At 43.1% G+C, this 19,541-nt stretch overlaps 1 protein-coding gene across 1 annotated transcript; it reads left to right on the forward strand.

Annotated features, from left to right (window-relative positions):
- The first annotated feature begins 724 nt into the window (after window positions 1-724).
- On the forward strand, window positions 725-19,139 carry SRSF12 (serine and arginine rich splicing factor 12). The gene is made up of 5 exons (XM_089691304.1): window positions 725-929; window positions 8,884-8,988; window positions 11,190-11,293; window positions 16,352-16,475; window positions 17,385-19,139. Exons 1-5 carry the CDS (start codon window positions 865-867, stop codon window positions 17,713-17,715), a joined length of 729 nt encoding a protein of 242 aa, XP_089547430.1. The 5' UTR covers window positions 725-864; the 3' UTR covers window positions 17,716-19,139.
- The last annotated feature ends 402 nt before the right edge of the window (window positions 19,140-19,541 follow it).

Genomic DNA, 19,541 nt, shown 5'->3' on the forward strand with positions numbered 1-19,541 from the left:
GCCACCCCATCAGTGCCTCCTCATTAATTCCCACCAGAGCCACCCCATCAGTGCCTCCTCATTAATTCCCACCAGAGCCACCCCATCAGTGCCTCCTCATTAATTCCCACCAGAACCACCCCATCAGTGCCTCATTAATTCCCTGCTGTTTTTGGTGTTCTTCTCTACAGCCAGTAACCCCCCCCCCCCCCCCCCAGTATGTTATCCTATGTGTCCATGCACACATAGACTGTAATCAGCATTTTTTGGCTGGAAAAGACCCAGAACTAGTGGGTTTCTAGTTTTTTAGCTGTAAAAATGCTCTAACGCTGTAAAACGGCATTTGTGGATGTTGTTTTGAGTAAATAAATTCTTTTTGGTAAAAAAAACCACTAAAAACGGCAAACGCAGAAAAACACTAATGTAAGGCAAGTGGTTAAGTTAGAAATGTAGACAAGTATGAGCAAGCCCTAAAATAATTGTCAGCGTGCCTGAGGCCTTCATTCCCACTCTTCTGTGTCTCCAGAAGTGAACCCACAAACAAGAAGACAGCATGTTGTCCCAGAGGTCGCCAGCAATGGCAGCCCCTATATTCCCTCAGTACTGAGGTCAGACACTAATCCTCCCGAACAGCATGGCTCCTACTATATTAGCACACACTAAGCGCGCATTCCAAACCTCAAGATGGACACAAAGCCACTTCCGATCCCGCCCCTCCAGCGGAACACCTTCCTATCACCATCGTCCCGCTGGACACACCCCCTGACAACGAGCTGGAGCCCTCCGCCAGGCCGCCTAATAAGGACGTTAGACGACGCTACTTGTCTGAAGAGGCCGGGGATATCGCCACTTGTTATCCGTTGCCAGTCGCAGCTCCTCAGCACCATGTCCCGATACTCTAGGCCGCCCAACACCTCTCTGTTCGTCAGGAACGTGGCCGATGCCACTAGGTAAGGACAGCCCCTTGTGTGGTGTGGGGGGTGTAGGACCCCCTCCCTTCCCGCGAACATTCACCATTCCGGGCCTACACGTTCCTAGCCGCGTGTAGAGGGAGCCGCATGACGATTGTAGGCCTTTCATACGTCTGTGCGGCTCCTTACACCTGAGGCTGGACGTGCAGCACAACTTAGCCCTCCATTGAAAATAATAGGAGCGGGAAGGACTTTTGTTGTAGAAAAGGCACACTGGGCGGTTCAGTACAGCATTGGTGACACGTTGGTGGTGGAGGGGCCCTTTCAATGAGCCTGGGCCGAATTCACATAAGAGACTTTCCATGAGAGCTCAACACGTGTGACTGATTATTATACAGGATTTATATTATATAGGACTGATACGTCTCAATTATTTCACTTTACACTGATTGGAAATGTACTTTTTTTTTTTTTTAATAACGAAAATGTCATAGTAACCTGTTTTGTGTAATGGTTTACATAGAGCAATCCCAAACCTACACTGCTGGGGTCTCCTGTTGGTGCTCCTGGTTCCCCCCCCCCCCCCCGTTGAATGTCCCCATAGAAAGCCACTTGTTGTAGGGGCTCGTTCCCAAGTTGGGTTGTGTGTGTCCATAGACACACACTGTCCTCAAACTTGGTAGTAAAAGTGGAGTTCCACCCAAATGTGGAAGTTGCTGTTAATCTGCCGCCTACCCCCCTTCACGGCCACATTTGGTACCTTGGGGGGGGAAGCAGGTGCCTGATATTATTTCAGCAAACTAAGCTGAAAGTTCAGACCTCCTTCCCCCGCAGCCCCCTGGGACATGTCGTAGGTGCCAAGACTGCAGCCCATTCACAAAGCACAGTAGGAAACTGACAGAAGCTGCAACACCTCACTACTGGTTTCTCTTAGTCAAGATGGTGGCACCAGCACCCAATAGGTGATTTAAGAATTTGCTGGGGGTGAGGACACCGCTGGATCCCTGGACAGATGCCCTAATATTAAAAGTCAGCAGCTACAGTATTTGTAGGTGCTGACTTTTTTTATTTATTTTTGGGGGGGGGCACGCTCTACTTTAAAGTGGGTGTACACTTAGTGCTGTTCACATATATATGGTTTGAACTTCCATCTGATCCGCATGACGTGAAATAACAATGCTTCCTATGGTGCCTGTTTACATATGTCTGGTGCAGATTCAGCCCTGGTTCACACTGATGTGGTGTGGAATTTGCAGCGATTTCAGTGTAAATTCCACACACCATCAGAATTGCACCCAGTCCATGCAAACCGCTGCAGGTGTGTTAACAACATCCTGAAAACGGTCCACGAAACGTGGTGCGATGTGAAGTATCGGATCGTATAGGTGTGAATACCTGTGCGATCCTATTCTAGTGCGGACCCAAAAAAGGGTCCTGCACATTTTGGGCACCAGTGCGGTGCGAATAGAGCCATACAAAAAGTATGGCTCCAATCGCAGTACACATAAATCGTATGTGATTTGCACAGGAATGCGGTGTGGTTCCTGTACGAATCACGTGTACGTATATGAACCAAGGCTCTGTGGTTTTAAAAAGAGTAGTGTCCGATTTCTGAGCAGTGTGGTACGGTTCAGATTATATGCTGTTGACTTCTATGGGAATTTTTTTCTAGACCGTATATGAGCTAATCCTGTCCCGAACCTGTGAATAGCTACTGTATCAATTAGCTGGGAAATCTGAGCTTCAGTCCGCACCATACATGTGAGAATCAGCTCTAACTTATACCGAGTGACTGGCCTCGGGTGATGCACAGAGATGAGTTCTACTTAGTGAGGAGTGCTCTGAGAGCTAATTGGAGGGAACAGAGCTGAAACTGTCAATCACAGGCTGTGTGCTAGAGGTCCCTCCCCTGTCACCATTTTCTCTTGGTGTCAGGAAAACCTGTCAGAAGTGATTCTTCTTCCCCTCCCTGCCTTGTCTCCAGCACTGCACCCGGGGACGAGCAGGGAGGGGAGGGACCTTGCAGTGTAATGAGCACCTATTGGCTGCTCCTCAGGAAAGGGGAGTGTCCGGCTTATCTTTTATCCATTTCACTGCAAGGGCCATTTTTGCGTTTTTTTTGCACACATTTAAAATAATCATTTAAGGCCTGAAGATTACATGAAACTTCAAAACATATATTTTCTGAAAGCAGAGACCCTAGAGAATAAAATAGCGGTAGTTCCGAATTATTATTATTTTTTTTTTTTTTGTCACACGATACCACAAAATTTTAGTAAAAAATACACTTGAGTTAATTTTAGGGCACAAACGGCAATAATTGATCAAATTTTTTTTGTAAAATGTAAAAGACTGGGTTGCATCGAGTAAATAGATATCAAACATGTCAAACCTTAAATATGTGTGTACTCGTGAAATGGAACAAACTTTAGTACTCTATTTTCTATAGGTGACACTTTTAAAGCCCTTTCTAGGTAGTCAGTTTAGCATTACGGAGGAGGTCTGGTGCTAGAATTATTGCTCTCATTCTGGCATGCACGGCAAAATGTAACCTGTGTATTGTAATCGTCGTTTTCATGTGTGAGCGTCCCAGCGAGTGCTTTTACATTTTGTCCGTGTGTACATATGTGGGGGGACCTTGAAAAATCTGGGGGGTTCATATGCTTGGCTGTAACTTACATTTTTTTTAAATAAAAATTTTTTTTTTTTTTCTACTTGGACGATTTTTTTATTTTTTTGACAGGTTCTAACTTTTTTTTTTTATTTTTTATTTTTTTTTGAGACCTGCAGGGTCTAAAAGACCCTGCATGTCTCCCCTGTTCTCCGCTGAATGTAATGCAGTGCACATCGCCCTGCATTACATTCTTTTCCGGCCTCAATGGCCGGGAACCTGTTAACTGGGACCTGGAAGTGATGTCACAACACTTCCAAGCCAGGACAAGAAGGGGAAGGTAGCGGATATGTCCACTCTCCTCCCTCCTCTCTACCTGCATCCCAACATTCCACTGACACCCACTGACTGGTCCCGGGTCCGCAGATGGGCAAGCGGAGACCGGTACATATAGCGGGCAGGGAGGCGGCGGCACTGTGGGCTTTGTGGAAGCAATCTGAATGCTTCCACCTAACAGATGAGCCCTGCTGCTTGCCCGCAGCAGGGCTAAAGGCAAAAAAATCCTACCTGCCTGGCGCCTAAAACTACATGTGTCGGGCGTTGTGAATTGCACATCCCTGAACTATAGAGGGATATGCTTTGTTCTTATTTCATGTCTGAGGTTTACAACCACTTAGAGGCCTCATTCACACCATATGTGCAGAAAAACTGAAGGAAACTGACACAAATTTCAGTTGCAGAGACATCAGTTTTCATGCAGCCTTCAATGAGTTTTATACACTTTGCAGATTTGCACAGAAGAAATCTGTACATGATACTAGTGTTGTGAACAGGGCACACAGAGAACAGTGGTTTTCTTTGTGCCCTTACATAATGCATGCAGAAAACCGATGTAAACTCATGTCTCTGTAAGTGAAATCTGCACATCAGGGCAAGGTTTTAGTAAAGATCGATTTCTTCTCACTTCCTGTTTGTTTTTTGATTTTCTTCTATGGGTCAAGAAGTGAAGGGAAATATCTCTAATGGGACACAGATGGTGAAAAAAGAATCTGATGGGTTATAACCCTCTTTTACTCTCTCCAAAATGAAAGGGGGGGGGTTGATGCCTTTTATTTCTACTTTTAAAAAGCTTTTTTTTTTTTTTTTGGTACATTATGCATTTGTAAAAAAAAGTATAAACAAGCTTAGTACATATTCAGGGCCTGGGGCTCCAACATGTTAATAAAATCGAGATTGTCTACTGTCATGTGGTTGCCTTAGAGGCAGTCTGGCTTGTGTTGGCAACGATGCATGTAAACTGAGAGCTCTTGATGTGTGACTGCACTTGTAGAATGTTTATGATCATTGTTATAAATGATTATGCAGGTCCATGTCACAGAGAACAACTCCATAAGGACTGCATCATTTTGTTTTTTTTCTGTGCAGCAGTCTTCTGGTGTATGCATAAAAGTGATCTAAGCTGTGCTCGTGGGTGTCCTGTCCCTGTTCATCCTCCATGCTGTACCTTGTGCACCCCTGGTGGCAAGCAGGAGGCGCTCAGCAATATCCATTCCCCAATTTCCTCTGTGCAATGTGAATCCAGAAGTGCTCAGGTCTGAGTGTTTCTGGTTTTACAGCTGTCGGACTACAAGCTAGTAATCCATATACACACATACTATGCATGCATAGATCACACACATGAAGGTGAACGATTGCACCATACATGTGATATTTCTGCACACACCAGAGTGAGAGCGATAATTCTATGTCCCTAATTTATGGTTAATTCTAAACTGATGAGTTGTAAAGGCATTTAAACTATCATGGACTGCAGTACCGCAATTGTTTGGCAATAACATGGGCATGTGCTGGTTTGAGACCTGACATATTTGGTACCTCAGTGTTTCTCAACCCTTTTTCAGCTGGGGGAACCCTTTAAAATGATGTGCATATTTAGTTTTACAAAACGCAGCAACATGCACACACGTAGACCACTCAGCATTAGAGTTGATTTATTCCTCCAAAGTAAACACACACTGTACACTGGTGCTGATTAGTATTCCAGCTGTTCTCTTCCTCACTTTCTCTCCCTCACGCATGTGACACCAGTGCTGATGGAGAGGGTAAGGGGGAGGCGCAAATTGGATGCTCTGTATCTTTTGGCAATCAGTGACATTATTGGTTGTTAGGACGCCGGCAGCTGAAAGGTTATAATGATGCACAATGAAAACCTGAAGCTTTGTGTAACTAAAAGGCAGGCTTGGCCTACTGCTGGCTTTTACCATGGCACACCTGAAGGTACCCTGCTTGAAAAAGGCTGTTGCCTGTTTAATTGACACTACTTAATCTTTTCTATGTTTAAAAAGAAAAGGGAAAAAAAAGGGGGGGGGTTTATATGCAGTAAAATTGGTTTATTTTTTTCCTGAATATATAGATTTGGTTTATAGTTGAGCAAATATAGTTAAGCATAAATTGCAACTATCATCTGTTTATCGTACAGGTCCTCTGCATTCAGAAAATGATTGTTTAGGGGTTTTAAGTACTTTAATGGGCAAAAAGTCTGATGTTAATGTGCAAAAAAGAGAGGGAGTGGTTAAGGGCTAGGCCTTTTTAAATACTGGAAAGTCTTCTAAATCTTTCTGTTAGAAGCTTTGTGTTTTTGTCACGTTAGCATGTATGGCTGCTTTTTGCACCGCATGTAACCAAACTCAGGTCATGTCATGCTGGTGATATCTCTCCAGAAAACACAAGGAGGACACGTAACCATTTTATGTGTTGCTCCCAGTAGGGCAATTCTCCCTCACTGCTGAAACTGCTACAAAATTATGAGTTGCTCATGAGAGAGCAATACCTTTCTCCTCCAAAAGGCAGGGGAAGGAAACACAAATCAGGTGAGCGTTTCCTATTCCTGCCATGTCCTTTAAACCAATCCTGCTGTTGGTGAGTTTTGGCAGTTACAGGATTGTCAGTCCTACCACCTGCACAGAAAATCTGTCTGTGTGTGTGTGTGTGTGTGTGTGCAATTAATAATAATGGCATCTGCAAGCAGAGGAAATCGCAGCAGCCACTTCCCACACTGGGAACCGCACTACACATGCAGGTTCCATGCGGACTGCAGGGACTTTTTCCTCGTGTTTTCAGGAGCACAGCAGTCTATTCAAATGAATGTGCAAACCAGGACTAGCAGAGCCACAGCAGTGTGAACCAGGCCTTAAGGCTCTTGTGTTACAGTATAAAAAAAATGTTACATTTCAGCAATACAAATTACACATTAAATGCCAGAGAGGTAAGTAAATATTTTAATGTTTAAAAAAACACAAAAAAATAAATGGTATACGATATTAGTTTGACTAGCATAAATGTTAAAAGGTATATAACTCTAAAGCAGTGGTTCTCAACCTATGGTACACATACCCCAGAGGGGGTACTTTTAAGAATCATAGTTCTTCGATCTGCTCTCCAGTTTGCAACGTTATTAATCTTTTATGGGTCATATGATTGGGTTTTCCAAAATTTATACCATTACAGACAAAATATTGCAATTACAAACTTTGTCTTTGATGGCATGGACAAAGTGGTAAAAGATTTAGAGGCTGTAAGGAAAAGTAACCAAAAAAATGCTAAAGTGAATGGCAGCAAGAGGTCTGAACACAAAACCGCTAGCACAGGTGCACCATTTGGAAACAGCAGAAAGTGGACCTTTAAGTAACTTTGAAAGTCTGCATTAACCCCCCCACCCCCACAAATAGAGCTTTCTTTTGGTGGTATTTTGGTCACCACCTGTGGGCTTTTTTGTGTGTGGTGTTTTTTTTTTGTTTATAGGGAAAAAAAAAAAAAACAATTTTGGAATAAAAAAATATATCTTTTGCTTTAAAACATATCCAGTAAAAAATCTAATTTTGGCCAAAATGTATTCTGCTACTTCTTTGCTACGCAAAAAAAAAAATAGGATACTTGTAAATTAATTTGGTTTACGTGAAAGTTATAGCGTCTACAAATGGCGGTATATATATATTAGAATTTTTTTTATTTATTTTTTTGATCCGAATAATGGTGGCGATCATAGCGGGCGTTCTGTCCCTGGGTGGCAGCTGACTGCCTGCCACTGACATCCCCAGTGACACTAAAATAGTGATCAGTGCTAATAAGCACTGACACTGTACTGATGACTCTAGGCAGGAAGGGGTTAACAGTGTGCTGGGTGTTTTACTGTGTGTGCTGTTTTACTAGGGAGACATGCTGCTTTGTATTTCTGTGCTATGCAGGTAAATACAAAGCAGCATGCCCTTGCTGGCAGGAGAGAGACCTGTGTTTACACACAGGTCTCTTCTCTGTCAGCTTTGCATGGTGGTCACTGGGTGCCGGCGGGAATTTCCGTCCGGGACCTGGTGATTGACATTTCTAGCAGTCAATGTCGGCACAGGTAGGGCAGTGCGCACGCACCCCCTACCTAGAGATGCAAAACGTTTGTATGTTATATTGCGCAGCCCTGTAGCAGTATTTCTACTATAGGGTGGTGGGCAAGTGGTTAATAGATTCTTGATGCAGTTCATACAAAAGATGCAGAGTGCAGGACTTCACCTATGTAGGTTGAGGCACTTGTAATGACAGTTGATGGTGCATAAAAAGTCACAAGCACCCCTAAAATATTTGTTTTTTTACTTGTTTATTTTGGTGAGTGGTCACATGTAAGATCTAATGTTTCTGTGCCTCACATCCTCAAAGTAACTTATCTCACTATGTTGCTTTGAGATTGGGAACCTCACTATGCCCCAAAAGTTCAACTTCTCTTATATGTGACCTCCTTTTTCACAATAAAACCAGTTAAAAAAAAAAAAAAAAAAAAAAAAAAAATGACCACTAGCCCTTCTCCTGGCTGCCCCTATTTTTTTTTCTCGCCTGGGAGCTCCATATGGGTTGACCTTGATGGGAGCTAACTAGGTTGTGTAGTTAGGCTAGGATGTGTTGCTGAGCATCAGGTGGTCAGTGGGGTCTTCACCTCCAAGCAGGGGGCAAGCTTTGCAGATGCAAACTCCCCTGGGCTGCTCAGAGGTGCCTCTGCTGTGTGATTCCTTCAGGCACAGACCACACTAAGGTTTCTGTGTTGATTAGCATTAAATGTGTTACACATTACTTTGCTTAAAAAATATATTGTACGTATAAATGATTAGGGATATTTGAGCTGGGGGATGTTCCTTGAGGGTGGTATGTTGGCCAAAGAGGTTGAAAACCACTGCTGTAGAGATCAGACGTTGTATAAAATAATATGGGTGTTTTTTTTTTGTTTTTTTTCTGTTTGAAGTTATCTAGTGCAGATCATAGAGCACACAAGGTAGTTTTGTTTAACTTGCACAACAATGAAGTTGCACTATCAACCTTGTTTCTCTGCCTTACACACTTCAGGCCGGAGGATTTGCGGCGTGAGTTTGGTCGGTATGGCCCAATAGTAGACGTTTACATTCCTCTTGACTACTACAATCGTCGCCCCAGAGGATTTGCTTATATTCAATATCCTTTATGTGCTTGTGTTGATGTTTAGGAGCATGAAGTGCCTACCTCCTAATTGTATGTGTATTTATTTCTCTGTCTCAGAAAATGTAAAGCAGTCCACAGTAGCTGGCAAGCACCCCAAGGTTTGAATGAGCCTGGTTAGATAGAGCCAAGCGTAAAGCCCACAGACACCTTTGAAGTTGCAGCTTCAAGGAATAAAGAGGGAGGGTGGAAACAGATAAGAAAGCTGGAAGAGGGGAAGTTCTTGCCAAGCACTAAAGACACAGCCTGCTGCAAGCTGAGGGTTCAAATTTCCTACATTTATATCCAAAGCAAAGTTCGATTTGGTTGATCCTTGTCCAGCTTCACCTTGCAAGCACTAAAGAGCAAAGGTCAAGGTTCAAGATCAAGTCAAATGAGGTAACCACAAAAGTTTCCTTTTTGTATCCTGCTTCTCAAGTATGTCTGATTTTAGTTAAAGTTAATTCAAAGTGTAAAGAAGTATTTTTGGAAGTTCTAATTAAAGCAGCAGTAGCCACAAGTTTTTTTGGGGTTGTCATTCTGTACTGTATTGCATTTACCTACTTAAACGTGTATCGGCGTTAAAGTTAACTTGTGATCTCCGCAAAATGAATAAACAAACCGTGCTAGCAAATGGCTGCATTCTCATTCATTTGTTTTGGAGCCGGTATTCACTTGCACACTCTGGACTGGCTGCTAGTAATAGCTACTGAGCTCTGTACTGCTCTGAATGGAGACTGACAGACTGCACCACCCACTGATTAAGCCACTCCCTTAAGTTAGGTCCTCTTCTCACTCTAATTATTCATAGTGCTTTGTAAATGGGATTCCTGCTTCTAGCTCCATTTTGTTTCTGCTCTTTGAGGCTAGGTTTACAGTTTCCTAGCATTTATATATTTAATGTTTGCTCAAGTAGGTCGTGGTATACCTACTAGACCCCCTGAAACAACTTTTGAGAGAGTTGAAGGGACTTCTCATCCATGCATATCTTTTGATAACTTCTGATCTATCTGGTAGCTATCTGTCTTACTATGGATCTCCTCTATATAGTTAAGGCTATTCTGCTTAAGCCTGGTTGACCTTTTTGGTCTGGACATTCCTTCTTAATTCAACCCTCCTTTCCCCAAAGTCACAGGTTAGACCTCCTGATCTATGCTTTTACCCTGTAAACATTTTTTACCTAAAGTGATTGATTGAAAAGGCTCAAGGGTTTTTTTTACCTTCATGCATTCTATGCATGAAGGTTAAAAAAAAAACCTTCTCTCTGCAGCATCCCCCTCCAAATACTCACCTAAGCCCCCTCTTCATCCAGAAATGTGCACTGGCATCTCGGCTATCCCGGGACTCCCTCTTATTGCCTGAGACAGCAGCGGGAGCTGCAATCACAGCCAGTGAGCCAATGAGAAGAGAGATGGGCTGGGGCCAAGCCATGGCTCCCTGTGTGAATGGACACATGGAGCAGTGGCTGGGGAATGCACATGCTCAGGTGCCCCTGACAGGAGGTCCAGGAGCTCCTGCCAGGGACCTGAAGAGGAGGTTCTGGGCTGCTGGGTGCAAAACCACTGCACACAGAAGGTAAGTATAGATGTTTTGTTGTGGGTGTTTTTTTGTTTTTTTTTTTAATTTTAAGCCTTTAGAATTACTTTAATAAAGCCCACTTCCAGTTGCCTGACTTGCATGGGTCTAGTGCATTGTTTACATTCTGTACTACTCTGCATTTGAAGCATTACCTCACAAAGTTAGATGTCTGGCTTGTATTTAAATAATTTTAACTATTTCAAATACAAGATGCATGCTAAATGTATTTGCTGTCTTTGCCTTTTTGTTTCTCATTCTGTGACCTTGGGCTCATTGTAAATTTTTGGGGTATTGTAGGTCTTGTACTAAAAGTTAGATTTTGGAGGCAGGCTCCTTTTTTGTTTTAATCTGTCGCAATGTTCATTCTTTGGGTGGCAAGAAAGGAATGCACAAACCTCTCAAAGGTAAAATTTCTCTTTTAAGCATGTGCAGTTTGTATATTTTAACTTTTAGCCTTAGGTCATCCAAAGCTTGTGATCATTGCTGCTTTAAATAGACTTTAACATTTTGAAATTTGTGAATCATTGAACTCTTATAGCTAGCCTGGGTTTTAACTTTTTAAAGTTGTGTATATAGCACTACGTACCGTACACTGCAAAGTCTCCTTAACAGACAGCCAGGTTTGAAGATGTTCGTGATGCTGAAGATGCCCTTTATAATCTAAACAGAAAATGGGTTTGTGGACGTCAGATTGAGATACAATTTGCTCAAGGTGATCGGAAAAGTAAGTACTTGGTGTCTGCAGGTCTGGCTAATATTACAGTGGATCAGGATTAACATGCATATCTTGTACAATCTTGGAAGGTTAATTTTACAAAAGAGATGGTTCATTCAGTAATGTACATAATCATGCTGCAAAAATAGGAAGAGATAGCCCGGCCTCGGTATACCTCATCCAGCCCGAGTGGTTAGTCTGTTATCACAGCCTCGGCTCGATTCATCCAAATTACTCCTCCAGTGTTGGTGTGGTCTGGCTGAATCCAGTTGAGGCTGCTTTTATCTGTTAACCACTCGGGCTGGGTGAGGTGTGCGGCGGCCGGGCTATATAATCCTATTTTTGTAGCATGCTTTGGGTGTGGATGGACCTTTCCTTAGTCTGCACCTTCACTAGCATTTAACTTATTGGACCTTAACAGCCTGAATAATCATTTATTGTGGGTCACAATGTACATAATCATAACACATACCAATTGTTGACTATATCAATATTTCAGGCATAATTGTATATGATTTCACATAGCATATAGTGCCATTAGCTGCGATTAGTCTTTGATTTTTAACATTCGGCTCAAAAATGTTATTTCTCTAGTCATCTTCCAGGACTACACCTGAGATGACTAGCTTCACCCATCAGGAAACGCAATTGACAGAGTTTAAATTCTCCGCCCCTCCCTCCATTCCTCAGTTCCATGGCAGCGAAACGTGTGGGGGGTTTTTTTTTTTTTTTTTTTTTTGGACCTAAGGCCTGGGGCTGGAGGTTCCCCCCTGGGGGTGGGGGTGGTAAACAGCTGAGATGGGGAGAGCAGGCTCTACTCGCCCATTCCAGGGGTCCCAGTTGATCAGATTCCCGGGCACAGGGGAGGTGTGCCTGGCGTTCAAGGTACGGGCACCCTTCCTCCCTCTTCCAGGGCAGCGAGGAGGTATGTCAGGAGAGGACCAGGCCGCAAGGTGGCTTCTCGCGGGTTTGGGGACCACCTGCTGGCATATGGGGTCGCACGGCATGCACCTGTAGGGTGAGCGGGATGGCTGCGGTGGAGTCTGCTGTTGGTTCTGCCAGTGTAGGAGCACAGGGCGCAGGACCAGAAGTGGGAGCAAAGCTGTGTACCAAGCCTCGCTTGCAGTAGGACTTCCAGCGAGGGTTGGATTTCTGCCTTTAAAGATGGCGGTGCCGGTCGGCACTTCCTCATCAGGTCAGTGTGGAGCCTCCAGGAATTACCCCTGGGACTGTAGACCCAGAAGCCTGGTGAAGGTGACGCAGTCCTGAAGGGCGCTGCTAAGGATGGAAGGCAAGGCAGTGGCTGCAGATAGTGAGAAGACCACGGGCAGTGAGTCTGACTCAGCTGATGGGGGGTGGTGGGGGGGTAGAGACCTTATCCATTCCCCTACAGGTGTGCTTCGGGGGAAAAGGGATACAGTGAGGAACAGAAGTATTTGAACACCCTGCGATTTTGCAAGTTCTCCCACTTAAAAATCATGGAGGGATCTGAAATTCACATTGTAGGTGCATTCCCCCTCAGAGACAGAATTAAAAAAAAAAATCAGGAAATCACATTGTATGATTTTTAAAGAATTTATTTGTCTTGCACTGCTGAACATAAGTATTTGAACACCTAAGAAACAGCAAGAATTCTGGCTCTCAAAGACCGTTACTGTGCCTTTAAAAAGTCCACCTCTACTCCACTCATTAATCTAACTTGGTAGCACCTGTCTGAGCTCTTTAAAGACACCTGTCCACCCCAGTCAGTCAGACGCCGACTACTACCATGGGCAAGACCAAAGAGCTGTCAAGACACCAGAGATAAAATTGTGGACCTCCACAAGGCTGGAAAGGGCTACAGGGCAATTGACAAGCAGCTTGGTGAAAATAGATCAACTGTTGGAACAATTGTTAGAAAATGGAAGAGGCTAAAGACGACTGTCATTCTCCCTCGGACTGGGGCTCCATGCAAGATCTCACCTCGTGGGGTATCACTGATGACAAGAAAGGTGAGGAATCAGCCCAGAACTACAAGGGAGGAGCTGGTCAATGGCATGAAGAGAGCTGGGACCACAGTTTCAAAGGTTACTGTCAGTAGAACACTACGCTGTCATGGGTTCAAATCATGCATTGCACGGAAGGTTCCCCTGCTCAAGTCATCACATGGTCATTGGCAAACTTCAGACAGGCCTGGACATCTGGATGATCCAGAGGAGGCATGGGAGAAAGTCATGTGGTCAGATGAGACCAAAGTAGAACTTTTTGGTCTAAACTACACTCGTGTTTGGAGGAAAAAGGATGAGTTGCATCCCAAGAACGGGGGGGGGGGGGGGCAGTCGGTGGCTGTTCTGAGCCCTCCCTTTTGGGCTAGTGTCCAGTCCGAGAATATTTACCAAGGTCTTGGCTGAGGTAGTAGACTATTTACACCTTCAGGGAATTTCCCTCATCCCTTACCTAGACAATCTGATGATCTGCAGAATCTGGGGGAAGGGAAACCGTGGGCACAGTGGGACCCAGTTCGGGTAACCACAGATGCAAGCGAGTGGGTCTGGGAGCCCATGTAGAGGACCAATAACCCCAAGCCCCATGGGAGCTGTGCCTAAGGGGTACCTCCTCCAATTGTAGAGAGTTCTTGGCAGTGGGTCAGGCCTTTGCAGACTGACAGAATTTGGACTTTTTCATTCAATCCAGACAATATGTCAACAGTGGCCAACCACTCACCAGGGAGAGTGGGAACTAAATCCCAAGGTGTGTTTTTCAGCTAATCAGGTTTTTGGCAGCCCGGAGATGGACCTTTTTGCTTGCAGGGAAAACAGAAAGGTGAGACAATATTTCTGACACGAGATCCGAAGGCCTGGATGTGTTTGCACAGGAATGGGATTTTGAGGTGGAATATGTATTTCGTCCTTTGCCACTGATCCTGTGGATACTTCAGAAGCTGGGCTGATCAGGCTTTAGACTGATCTTGCTGGCTCCGTGTGGCCAAGAAGAGCCTGGTTCGCCTCCTTGAAGAGGTGGGCCGTGGCTCCCCTGCAGCGTCTCCCAGTCAAGAGGGATCTTCTCTTACAGGGGCCAACTCTGCACCCCAATCTGTAGTGTTTTTTTATTATTTATTATTATTTTTTATTTTTTTAACTGCTTGGCTCCTTGAAAGGGAAATCCTTAGAAAAAGGGGGTGTTCTGAGGGAGTGATGTACACTTTTTTTTTTTTTTTTTTTCTCGGTAGGAAACTGGTCACTAGATAAATATACTCCAAGGTGTGGAGAGTGTTTTTGAGTTGGTGTCGGGGGGGGGGGGGGGTTTCCTTTCCCACGGTTTCAGTGATCTTAGACTTTCTCCAAGTATGGGTGGATAAAGGTATAGCAGTAGGCACCCTAAAGGTTGCAGCCCCTAAGAGGTTTCTGGGAGCCAAAGAGAGGGCGACCCCCGTTTTTAGGTTACATAATTTTTCTGGCTTGAGATCTGACCTTAGTGTTAGAGGCTTTAACCAAGCCACTTTTTGAGCCAGTAGCACAGATTTTTGTTTAATTTCTTTTTAAGTTGGCCTTCCTTTTAGCCATCACAATAGCAAGGAGCATAGGTGACCTTCAGAGCACTCTTCCTGGTGGTATAAGAGGACAGGGTAGTTCTTAGACAGGATCCTCTTTATTTGCCCAAAGTGGCCTCCATGGTTTCATAGGACACAGGAGATTATCCTACTGACTTTCTGTCAATACCCTAGGAATTAGAGGGAAAAGTTTTTTTTTTTTTTTTTTTTTTGGTTTTTTTTTTGTCAGGTAGTATTTACTGACATATTTGAATAGAGTGACTTCAGGAAGTTGAATCGCCTTATTTTTATTTAATTGCTCGAAGAAGGGACAGGAAGCACTTAAGCCAACAATAGCTAGATGGATCAGACATGCCACCTCCTTGGCTTATCAGGGGTTTCTGTTCCCTCACACCTGAGGGCTCACTCTACTAGAGCGCTAGCGACCTCTTGGGTGGAGAAGGCCATAGCATTGATTGAGAAGATATGCCAAGCAGCCACATGGACAAGCCAGGACACCTTTGCGAAACCCTGCAGGGTAGAGTTGTTAGCACCTCCTGACTTGGCGTTCGTCAGGAAAGTATTACAGGCAGTGGTCCCGGCCTAAGGTAGGCCTGAGTTCCTTGCTTATCTCAGGTGTGCCATCCTGGAAGATGACTAGAGAAAAGTACCAGTTACACTTAACAGTAACGATATTTCTGGGAAATCTTCCAGGACGGCAGGCCTACTTCCCACCGATATCTGGGGTTGGTTAATTCAAGACAGATTACCTTTTGCGCACCAGGGTGTGGAAATACTCAGTTATTTATATTATATTATATATATATATATATATATATAAAAAAGGAGGAGGGAAGGGCAGGGAATTTAAACTGCCAATTGTCGATTTTGTGTTTCCTGTCAGGTGGAGCTAGTTATCTCTCAGGTGTGCCGTCCTGGAAGGTTTCCCAGAAATACCATTACCGGTAAGGCTGGCCATACACGATACAATTTTTTGCCCAATTTTCTTTAGCTTTACCTTCAACTATGTAGTGCAAGGGCCTGCTTTAATTGGATACAATTGAAATTGTTTAGGTTTGACCTCCTTTTTATATAGTTTTTGGTAAATCTAAAGTAACATTCTCAAGAAAATTTTGTATAATGTATGGCCAGCCTTAGTGTAACTGGTACTTTTTTTTTTTTTTTCAGTTGAGTCCATTGAGCTTTGAAAATTACAAGCATGTCTGTCTTCAGGAGACTGCCTCTCTATAGATGCACAAGGACCAATTAGTCATTGGGCAGTTTAGGTTTATGTATCAGGTGAAACTATCTCAAGCAGCCAACAAATCTGCTTGGACAAGTCTTTTTGCTGACTTCATGACTAAGCTCCCCCCAACTTCCATTTCACCATCAACTGAGGGCCTTTTCTGGTCAGATTCTGCCTCCACACAATTCTTACAGCTTGTGTGGACAGTAGATAAGATTGGATTAGAAAAATAGTTTGCAGCTATTTTATTCTGCATCCATACAATGTTTTTTTTTTTTTGTTTTTTTTTTGCTTTTTTTTTTTTAATTTGTAGCTCCTGTGCAAATGAAATCGAAGGAGAGGCATGCCTGTTCCCCAGTTGATCGCAGGAGGTCTAGAAGCCGCAGTAGAAGACGTACACGTAGTCGAAGCTCTTCTTGGGACCGCAGCAGGAGGAGGTAATGTAACACGACATTCCTTGGCTTTGTATATAACAATTTTTTTATTCAACTGTGCCATCACATATGCTCTTCGGAGCTGGCAGACTACTCAGGGAAGCTGAGGACTGGGGTACGGTGTCGGTGCAGACGGATGCTGAAGCATGTTGTGACTCCCCTATTTTGATTGCTCCATACATAGACAAGTGTTTTTGCATACTCTTAAGGCCCCATTTGTATTCCAATCTCAATTTTTCCACAATTACACAACACACAAAAAACACTTGTCATGCTTGCAGTAATATTCATTGTTGGCCATGTCAGAATGATTGAGCTGTCCTACTTGTGAAGTGCAACAAACGTGCATATGCATGACATGACTGCTACACTTGTGCAAATGGTGCCTAAAACAGTAATTTGTAGTCAGCGCTGTCAGAATATCTGATAACTTGAGTGATCTTGAATGTGCCTAAGAAGTTCTTCATTCTTGGTACTCCGTACAAATCTATAATAAGAATCTATAGGATGACTTGCTAATTGCTGCAGCTTTATTTTATTGAAGTTTTCAAAATTTTTAGTTACTGACTGTGTTGACTCTAAGTGATCTTTCCTGCCACGATTCCTAATATTGTTCCCACTCACATTTTAGGTGTTCAGCCTCTAATGTATTTACCATTGTATTAAACAAATTAAAGAATCCAAAGAGGAAAGTGAGAGCAGCATGTGTACAGATTTGAATATGCCATGTGTACAGATTTGAATACACCATCTGAGATCGCTAAGATTTCAGAATACATTAGGTCATTTAACCACCCAGCCTCTACCAAAAGCTGAAATATCTTGGGGATACAACATGCAAAGGGGCAACTAGAAAATTGAAACTGTGATTATAAATCCACCGTCTATTCATCTTACTGGTTTTTCTTTCAGGGCAAGGCACAGAAGACATTCGTATAGCCATTCAAAATCCCATTCAAAGTCACCTGTAAGATGGTCAAGATCACCCCAAAGACATTTGTCAAGAGGACGGTCTAGATCAGCAGAGAAATCACCATCTGGCTCTCCACCAAAGCAGTCTGGATCAAAGGCACGATATGGCCAACACCGCTCTGGCTCTGCACGATCTCGTTCAAAGTCTCCTCATTACAGACACTCGAATTCTAACTCGCATAAGGAAATAACCCAAAACTCCCGTTCAAGATCTAGGTCACGGGGCTACAGGGGAAAGAGCAGCCGACAATCTGGTTCTGATGAAGATTAATGCCTTTCCTCCCTGCACCAGAACATGCAGAGCATTAAATGGTTTGCACATTTCTGGTTTGTTAGGATTTGCTGGTCATATCGTGTAAGCTTCCTGAGAAGACCATTCTTCTCAACATTCTAGATAAATCCAAGTTCATCAAGAAAATGAGTGGAGGCTTTTTCTTTAACAAAGACAGTATTCATATTGCCTCCATTGTGCGTGTGTGTGTGTTTTACTCTTCTGTTATTAGAAATTTCCTTGATATCATCATACGTACTGAGTGCTGAATTTACAATGGCTAGTTTTTTGTGAACGTTTTATAAGTTAAATGTATTGGTTTGTGAAATCTGATCCCCATCCATAGTGGATTATACTGTATTTGAAGGGATAAAGTTTGATCTGTGCAGATTTTTAGTTTCTGGGGCATTGGTGAGGAGATCCTGCTGGCTCAGTTTAAAATGGACTTTAAGATGCAGTAACAGATTGAACCCTACCCTGTTCCCCTAAAAGCAGAAAGGTCTGTTTTTAAAGCAAATCTGTAGCCATATTAAATGGTCCTTGTATGGTATAGTATAGTACATGCCTTAGACTGCAGGAAAAAAAAAAAAGCAGAAACAAGGACCTGAGTGGTCTCAGACTGTAGAAAACCATGGTCAATTTATGACCTGTTTCACTAGCCAAGGTTTCTGCATAGGATGATCAGGCAAGAGGCAGTAAGCATTGGGCCAGGTCTTCTGAAAGGTACTCTGTAACAAATCAGAGAGCACATGTAGGGTGTGCCAGCTATACTATTAAATTGTCTGGTAAGGCTCCAGATTTCATTTTGAGCAGATTATCTCCTTGTTTTGTATGCAACAGGACACTCTTTTGATAAACTGACAAACCATGTCTATATAGCTTATGTTTACCTTTTCATCATTAGGCGTTCTTGAAAGTTTAAGATGTGTAAAATGTTTTACAGTCATGTTTATGTAAAATGCTTTGTTTCAAAAACCTCTCCTCCTTTTGACAGAATGGCAGATTCATGCATGTTTTATTTTTTTATATACACATACATACTCCCGTTTTTAAGCTGGCCATACACTAGTAGACACTAGAGTTTCAAACTAATGAACGTACAAACCTTCATATATGAATTCTAATCCACACATTCAATGATTTAAATTTCGTTTGCCTTTTTTAACATTCGGTTTTGGAATGAATGCAACTTCCCAGATGGAACCACATTCACTATAAGAAATTTGATGCAATGTCTTCTAGTGTATGGCCATCTTTAGACCGTGTAGCAAACTTTATAAAGTCTCCTTTTCTGTATTTCTGCTTTCATGTTCAACTTTTTTTTTTTTTTTTTTTTTTCCCTGGAACTTTCTTTTGAAATGGCAACATACTAAGTTACTTTGTTGTGTAGCAATTTTAATAAATACTGCACCTGTTACAACATGTTTTACGCATTGTGCAGCATCATTGAATATCTAAACAGGACTTCTACAATATACAGTGATCTGCATTTTTCTGCACCAAATCAACACCGGTCACTGCAAGACCACATAAGGAAACATTTTTAACATGTTCACACCACAATTCAGCCATGATCTACAGTATGGAAAATAGACATTTCTGGATTTTTCCAGGCACAACTGGCCAAACTGCATGCCCTTGCTTTACCGATACAGAAACGACATCCTGGGGTAAACCGCAGGTGTTCACTGACTGTCTGGATACATGCAAACAGTTGTGGCTTCTGCAAGCCTGTCATTTTCTTTGTACAGGCTGAGGTCCTGCAGCTGTTTGCAAATGCCTGTGATTCCAGCCACAAAAATCTGATTCTTGCTGTGGGAATCTGT

This window comes from Staurois parvus, unplaced genomic scaffold, assembly GCF_062004578.1.
Source record: "Staurois parvus isolate SC_StPar_1 unplaced genomic scaffold, SC_StPar_1.0 ptg000561l, whole genome shotgun sequence".
Taxonomy (NCBI): Eukaryota; Metazoa; Chordata; class Amphibia; order Anura; family Ranidae; genus Staurois; species Staurois parvus.

Coding starts and splice junctions, on each gene's coding strand:
- SRSF12 (XM_089691304.1), top strand. CDS start 865: ATGTCCCGATACTCTAGGCCGCCCAACACCTCTCTGTTCGTCAGGAAC. Junction 11,294..16,351: donor TGCTCAAGGTGATCGGAAAA/GTAAGTACTTGG, acceptor TTTAATTTGTAG/CTCCTGTGCAAATGAAATCG. Junction 16,476..17,384: donor TGGGACCGCAGCAGGAGGAG/GTAATGTAACAC, acceptor TTTTTCTTTCAG/GGCAAGGCACAGAAGACATT.